The sequence below is a fragment of the Podarcis tiliguerta genome (genome assembly GCF_965153285.1).
Source record: "Podarcis tiliguerta genome assembly, chromosome: 8".
Taxonomy (NCBI): domain Eukaryota; kingdom Metazoa; phylum Chordata; class Lepidosauria; order Squamata; family Lacertidae; genus Podarcis; species Podarcis tiliguerta.
This window is the reverse complement of record NC_139541.1, coordinates 13,621,964-13,630,115: the sequence shown is the minus strand read 5'-3', so window position 1 is coordinate 13,630,115 and position 8,152 is coordinate 13,621,964. Positions and strand designations below refer to the sequence as shown.

At 47.4% G+C, this 8,152-nt stretch overlaps 1 protein-coding gene across 1 annotated transcript in view; it reads left to right on the top strand.

The window, feature by feature from the left end:
- The first annotated feature begins 6,770 nt into the window (after positions 1-6,770).
- The window catches only part of TNFRSF8 (TNF receptor superfamily member 8), a 33,102-nt gene continuing 31,720 nt past the window's right edge, over positions 6,771-8,152 (top strand). Inside the window, exon 1 of the mRNA XM_083454072.1 lies at positions 6,771-6,897. Coding sequence (XP_083310198.1) covers positions 6,820-6,897 — 78 coding nt within the window. The 5' untranslated portion in view covers positions 6,771-6,819. The remainder of the gene's footprint in view (positions 6,898-8,152) is intronic.

Here is an 8,152-nt window from a genome sequence, read left to right as displayed (position 1 = left end):
AGGCTTTTATTGATTTATTGAACAAATTCTTAAACGATAAATGTCTCAAGGCAGCACACAGCGGTCTATAGTCTATGTGGGGAACGCTGCCTTAACCATATGAGTTCAGGACAGCTGCGTGGGAGTGTAGAAGCAACTCCTTTTTTGATTGGAAAGCTTTGAGAAGCCTTTTGAGGAACAGGGAATGTGTGGGATGCTGGCCAACCGAACTAGTAACTGATGATGCCACAAAAGCATCACCCTGGCAATGGATGAATCAGAGATTTCTGTCTTTCTTTTGATAGGAACTGTGGATAAGGTCTGAACTCACTGCCCTGTGGGTTCCTTGAAAAGGGATGATTGAAAACAGAAAGGTCAGGAGATGTCAAACAAAAAGTTCGTTTTTCTACTGTTAATTCCTGCCTGCAAATGTTGCCAAGTGCATAATTCTTAATAGTTTTTCTCTTCCCACTTCATCGCATTCTCCCTTTGAATCAGAACATGGTATCCATGAGACATGTGGGTTTTCATCTATTTATTTTACTTTTTGGTTTAAGGAATTTATACCATACTCCTACCTCTCAAACCACCTTACAGAAGGGGAAAAGAACAGAAAAAACAGAAAAGAAAGTGCTATGCAAAATTTAAATTTATTTAAAATTAACTGACGAATGGTGGCCTTTATCTTATATGCCCTATCTTAGTGGAGAATGAATTTAAGACTGGAAGAATGAGTAATTGGGAAAAACTTACACTACCAGATTTGAATTTGACTGTCCCACGTTCCGGTATTTTGGCATTCCTATGCTGGAACTCATGAAGAGAGTCAGAAATAATCGGACTAAATGTCGACCTTTCCTTTAGATCTTGTTTAGTTTTTAACTTACCATTATTCTTGTTCTAAGGATTCCTCACCTGTTGTTTGCTATTTATGATTTGTAGGCACTTTCTGTTACAAAACTGATAAAAGCAAGGGGGGGCGGACCCACAGAAAATCTAGTATCTGTGCGGCCTATTATCAACCACACAAGGAAATGTGAAATCTCTCAAAAACATTAAGTGAGCGTGCTTTCGTAGAAGCCGCTGTTGGGGGAAAGACAAAAATATACATCAGCTAAAAGTTGCAAGAAATCACGCAGAGAGGAAGCCCCCACCTGAATTCTTGCTCTTTTTGTGTTTTCCTGAACATGAAACCCCATTCTCACGTCAAGTCTCCAGCCGCACCTCTGATTGGTTCTCTCTGGCCACACCTCTGATTAATTTTACTCTTCATCAGAATTGTAAAGGTAAAGGGTAAAGGGACCCCTGACCATTAGGTCCAGTCGTGACCGACTCTCATCTCATCTCTCTTTATTAGCTGAGGGAGCCGGCGTTTGTCCCCAGACAGCTTCCGGGTCATGTGGCCAGCGTGACTAAGCCGCTTCTGGCGAACCAGAGCAGCGCACGGAAACGCTGTTTACCTTCCCGCCACAGTGGTACCTATTTATCTACTTGCGCTTATACCTACTTGCGCTTATACTTGTACCTATTTATCTACTTGCGCTATTTATCTACTTGCGCTACTTGATGTGCTTTCGAACTGCTAGGTTGGCAGGAGCAGGGACCGAACAACGGGAGCTCACCCCGTAGCGGGGATTCGAACCGCCGACCTTCTGATTGGCAAGTCCTAGACTCTGTGGTTTAACCCACAGGGCCACCTGCATCCCTTCATCAGAATTTGTCCTCCATGAATTCATGACTTGGCACTAAAGATGCTTAGACTTCTTTTTGTTACCCTTCCTTTGCTTGCAACCTTCAGTTGCAATTTCAAACTTTCCTTTCGTTGCAGTCAGCAATGGATGATTCAGGGCGGATGGAAGCTAGTCCTGCACTCAGCAGTCCGTCGCCGTTAAACTGTGGAACTCGCCACTGCAGGAGGCCAGCAACTTGGATGGCCTTGAAAGAGGGATGGGCAAAAATGTATAGAAATCAGGATAAAAATTGCTGGACATGTAAGAATGTAACTTCCATTATATGTGGTGGACGTGTACCAGGGTGAAAGCCTATTGGGATCTAATTTACAATGAATTAAAAAAAGATCTTTAAATACAATTTCAATGCAAAAACCAGAGGTGTTTCTGTTAAGTTTAATTGGAGATGAAACTCCCCAAAAAATGTGAATTTGTTTATGTATCCCACAATGGCCGCAAGGATACTTTTGGCTCAGAAATGGAAATCACAGGAGCTTCCAACAGTGGAAGAATGGCGGAGTAAGATGGTGGAAAATGTGGAGTTAGCAAAGCTGACGGGGAAAATCCGTAATCAGCGTGACGAGCTGTTTCAAAAGGACTGGAGCAGATTATATATTATATAATGAAAGAATATTGTAAACATCTGAAAACGTTTGTAGCTTTGAGTTGAAATGTTTTGTCATGTGATTAGAAGGAACTGATTTACATTTAATGAGGGGAATTTTTTTAAAAAAATGAGAGAAGGTTAAAAAAGTGGTTATAGAAACGCTAAGAATAAAGTAAATATGTATGGAAGGCAGAAAGAGGGGCGGGAGGCGGTTGATGCTTGGATAGAGTGATATTTGAGTTTATTGAATTATGTTTGGAAATTGTAACTATGATAAAATCGAAAATGCAATAAAAATTATTATAAAAAAGAAAGAAAGAAAGAAAGAGGGATGGGCAAATTCACGGAGGAGAATAAGGCTATTGATAGTTACTAGCCGTGAAAGCTATACTCTGCCTCTACTGTCAAAGGCAATAATACTTCTGAATTGCTGGAAACCGTAGGAGGGGAAAGTTGCTGTTGGGCTGTGGTCCTTCATACGGGTTTTCCACAGGAATCTGGTTGGCCACTGCGAAAACAGGATGCTGGATTAAATGGGCAGCAGGACTCTTGTCCGGGGATGCCAATTTGAAAAAATATTGCGGGGGGGGGGTCGCAGGTAAACCCCCACCCTGCATAATCAATCACAAGATATGGTCACAAACACCATTTGAATGGCAATGCCCATCAGCTGGGGGGGGTGGCTTCCTCAAATATTTTATGGGGGGGGGCCTAAAGGGACCTGGGCTCCAAGAAGTTTGGTCCTATACTCTTGTATCACCCTCTTTCAGCTTTCCTTATCAAAATAACTACAGTGGTACCTCAGGTTAAGAACTTAATTCGTTCCAGTGGTCTGTTCTTATCCTGAAACTGTTCTTAACCTGAGGTACCACTTTAGCTAATGGGGCCTCCCGCTGCCGCCGCGCGATTTCTGTTCTCATCCTGAAGCAAAGTTCTTAACCTGAGGTACTATTTCTGGGTTAGCGGAGTCTGTAACCTGAAGCATCTGTAACCTGAAGCGTCTGTAACCCAAGGTACCACTGTACTTCTTCCGCAATCACTTATAGCCGAGTAAGATTGTCTTCCATAAACACGGTTTTAACAGCGAGTCCGTAAGTGACTGCGGAGGTCAATTCTGGATCCACACGTCCTTCCACAGTGGGGACATTGGTTTCCGGGCAGGAGTTGATCACGGTGTGGATTTGCCAAGCTTGCCTTCCTCTTTGCACATTTCTCCCTTTCGTCCTGAGTTCGAGTGTCTTCAAAGCCCATGACACCTTTGGTAAAGGCTGTTCTCCAACTGGAGCGCTCGTAGGCCAGTGTTTCCCAGTTGTCGGTGCTTATACAGTGATACCTCGGGTAAAGTACTTATTTCGTTCCAGAGGTCTGTACCTGAAACCGTTCTTAACCTGAAGCACCACTTTAGCTAATGGGGCCTCCTGCTGCTGCCGCGCCGCCAGAGCACAATTTCTGTTCTCATCCTGAAGTAAAGTTCTTAACCTGAGGTACTATTTCTGGGTTAGCAGAGTCTGTAACCTGAAGCGTCTGTAACCTGAAGCATATTTAACCCGAGGTACCACTGTACTACATTTTTTAGATTTCCCTTGATCACGTGCACAACACTCTAACCATTAGGCCACAGTGCCTCTCCCTCCCTCTGCAAAGCATGGGTCGCAATGGGCTTTTTGACGAAGGACGTAGGTAAGGCATCGATCACATTCAAGGCACCATGACACCCCTTCGTTAACAGCCATGGCTTCCCTCAAAGAATCATGGGAACTGCTAAGGGTACTGAGAGTTCATAGAATCATAAGACTGTTGGAGTCATCTACTCCAACCTCCTTGCAATGCAGGGATCTCAGCATCCCATTTTGAAACCAAACCAGACCCTGCTTAGCTTGGCGAATGGGCTAGCAGTTTTATTGCTCTGCCATTAGCAGATCCCTTATCCTGCTCCCATCCCAGAGATATAATTCCTGAAATTTCCTGAGGAACAAGGGCAAAATCTGCATATACCAGCAGCTGGGAATCACATGTCTGGAGAGCGCTGCACTCATGTCCTGCTTGTGGGTTGTGGGTTCAAACCCCAAACGGAGTCAAAAGATCCCGTTCCAACTCTGTAATTCTTTGATTCTAACCCCAGGCTTTTATGTTCTTAAGGCAGGACCACTGGTCCCAGCAGTTGTTGTTGTTGTTTAGTTTAGTCGTGTCCGACTCTTCGTGACCCCATGGACCAGAGCACGCCAGGCACTCCTGTCTTCCACTGCCTCCCGCAGTTTGGTCTAACTCATGCTGGTAGCTTCGAGAACACTGTCCAACCATCTCGTCCTCTGTCGTCCCCTTCTCCTTGTACCCTCCATCTTTCCCAACATCAGGGTCTTTTCCAGGGAGTCTTCTCTTCTCATGAGGTGGCCAAAGTATTGGAGCCTCAGCTTCAGGATCTGTCCTTCCAGGAAGCACTCAGGGCTGATTTCCTTCAGAATGGAGAGGTTTGATCTTCTTGCAGTCCATGGAACTCTCAAGAGTCTCCTCCAGCACCATAATTCAAAAGCATCAATTCTTCGGCGATCGGCCTTCTTTATGGTCCAGCTCTCACTTCCATACATCACTACTGGGAAATCCATAGCTTTAACTATATGGACCTTTGTTGGCAAGGTGATGTCTCGGCTTTTTAAGATGCTGTCTAGGTTTGTCATTGCTTTTCTCCCGGCTGTCAGCCACAACCAAATTGATGGAGCCTCCATATTTAGAGGCAGTTTACCCCCAAATGACAGTTTTGGTGGTGAATGGCTGCAGGTAAGTGGTCTTAAAGCTTGGGTCCTGGTTGGCCACTGTGTGACCAAGACGCTGGACCCTTTCAGTCTGACCCAGCAGGGAAAGCCCCCCCCTCCCAATCTTGCATTACTAAGTAAATGAACCCACAGCCACCAGTGAAACTGCTCCAGACCAGCCATTAACCCTTGCTATTCATTACAAGCGTATCGCTTAAGCATAAATATTCTCCGGGTGTGTGATCTTACACATTACAAAAGGCAGAGTCATTTAATAGCGACGCTTTTTTAAAAAAAGGCGTGACTTTCTCCCCCCTAAAAAAAACAATTTAAGAAATGAAAATAACACCCAAATAGTTCTGTTATCAGTCCAGCCTCACCACACGCTGCCTGTCATAAGAGATTACTTGCAGCAGAGGGAGGGGGAACGAGAGAGAACAAAGCAGCTGCATCGCACGGAATGAGACCCTTGGTCCCATCTAGCTTAGTGGTGTCTGCACGGACTGGCAGCAGCTCTCCAGGGTGTTAGTCGGCAGGTGCTGGGGGTGGGGGTTGAATCTGGGACATTCTGCATGCAGAGCAGGTGCTCCAACACTGAGCCACAGTACTTCCCCTACTAAGGTAAAGGTAAATGGACCTCTGACTATTAGGTCCAGTCGTGACCGACTCTGGGGTTGCGGCGCTCATCTCGCTTTATTGGCCAAGGGAGCCAGCGTACAGCTTCTGGGTCATGTGGCCAGCATGACTAAGCCGCTTCTGGCAAACCAGAGCAGCACACGGAAACGCCGTTTACCTTCCCGCTGGAGCAGTACCTATTTATCTACTTGCACTTAGACGTGCTTTCGAACTGCTAGATTGGCAGGAGCAGGGACCGAGCAACGGGAGCTCACCCCTAGGCGGGGATTCAAACTGCCGACCTTCCAATAGGCAAGTCCTAGGCTCTGTGGTTTAACCCACAGTGCCACCCCCGTCCCTTTCCCTACTAAAGAGGGCTTCTAAATAGCACTTTTCTGTTTCTTTAAGCGCAACCTTATTTGGAAAAAATAATAGCAGGTGATAACTCTGCAAGCCTAAGAGACCAGCAGGCAGCCGGCAGACCTCAGCTGCCTTTTAAGCCCAGGCAGGGGGAACACTGATGGCCCTCCCTAAATGATGCCGGATTTCACCTCCCATCACACACACCCCGCGCTCTAACCATTGCTAATGCTGTCTTCCTGGGTGTTGAAATCCAACTGCATCTGCGAGGGCCAAAGATTCCCTCCCTCGCAATCGCGCACACTACTTGGTTTAAAAGAGTGCAAAAACAAAGGGCAGTTTTTTTAAAAAAACAACAACCCCAAATAACACCTGACCGGTCAACCCTGGATAGGCTTGTCCCCATTTCACAGGAGGCAAACTGAGGCAGATAGCGGGAAAGGCGAGAGATAAGCTACCGGTAAGCGCCTGTGATGTGTGATTTGGAAACCACGTTCTCAGGCAAGGATGGCCTCAGACCTTGGGGTTTTTTTTTAATTTAAAAAAAGTTAATTGTATGTAGGCCCCTCGGGGCGGAGTCCTGAGGTTGACCGCATCCCCAACCCCCACCCCCAACCCCGTAGTTGATTTTATTCTTTTCTTTCGCCCGGCCCATATCCCGCGCGCTTTGGGGAGGTCCCTGCGCCCTGCGCTCTCCTCGCCGGGCGGGCAGATGGGCGGCCTGCGCTCTGCCCACCTCCCTGTTCTGAAGAAGTGGGGAGAGAGACCCGGAGTCGCCATGGGTGCTTGGAGTCGCCCTACGTGGCTGCTGTTCCTCCTCTTGGTTCTGCAGAGGGTGGCGGCTGCGCCTTCCCAGGTGAGGCATCCGCGCTGGTTTAGATCGGGCGCACGTGGTGACACCGCGCTCCAGGCGGTGGCGGGGGAATCAGTCGTGGGTTTAAGTGCCTTCCTTGGAGGTTTTTGAGCAGAGGTTGGATGGCCACGTATCATGGGTGCTTTAGCTGAGATTCCTGCATTGCTGGGGGGGGGGGGGAGTTGGGCTAGATGACCGTTGGGGATCCCTACAATTCTATGCTTCTGAGAAGGGGAAGAACCATCGCACGGTGTTAGAGCACTACTCGGTGGGAGACTCCCTTTTCTGAGCAATGAGGACTGGGATCTTGCATCACTTTTTAAGGGAAGGACACGCAGCGCGTGGTTAACCTGCGGAACTCGCTGCTGCAGGAGGCAGTGACAAATGCATGGAGGGGGGGCTAGCGATGGCCCGTAGCTATGCTCGATGGCTATGTTCTCCTTCCATGGTCGGAAACAGTGATGATGATGATGATGATGATTTATGATTATTATTTATAGCCCACCCATCTGGCTGTGTCTCGCCAGCCACCCAGGGCAGCCTCCAACAAAGTATTAAAATACAGTGGTACCTCGGGTTAAGTATTCAATTCCTTCGGAGGTCCGTTCTTAACCTGAAACTGTTCTTAACCTGAAGCACCACTTTAGCTAATGGGGCCTCCTACCGCTGCTGTGCCACTAGAGCACGATTTCTGTTCTCATCCTGAAGCAAAGTTCTTAACCTGAAGCGCTATTTCTGGGTTAGTGGAGTCTGTAACCTGAAGCATATGTAACCTGAAGCGTATGTCATCCGAAGTACCACTGTACAGTGGTCTGTTAAACATTAAAAGCTTCCCTAAACAGGGCTGCCTTCAGATGTCTTCTAAAAGTCGGATGCTTCTGAAGACCAGTTGCTGGAAACCACAGGAGGGCTCTTGTGATTGAATCCTGCTTTCCCTTCGGGGCATATGGCTGTGAGGACAGGATGCTGGACTAAGATGGGCCATTGGCCTGATCCTGACACAGCGGGCTCGCCTCACATTCTTTGCTCAGTGGTAGAGCACCTGCTTTGCATGCAGAAGGTCCTAGGCTCCATCTCCAGTTAGGGCTTGAAATCTCCCCTGCCTGAGATCCTGGACAGCTGCTGCCAGTCTGTGTTGGCAGCAATGGGCTAGATGGCCAGTGGCCCAACTCCCTCTAAAACCTACACCTGTTCTCCTGACTTTATTCCAAAAAATATTGCCCAGGTTTTTTGGGGCAGTGGGGAACTGAGAGATGGG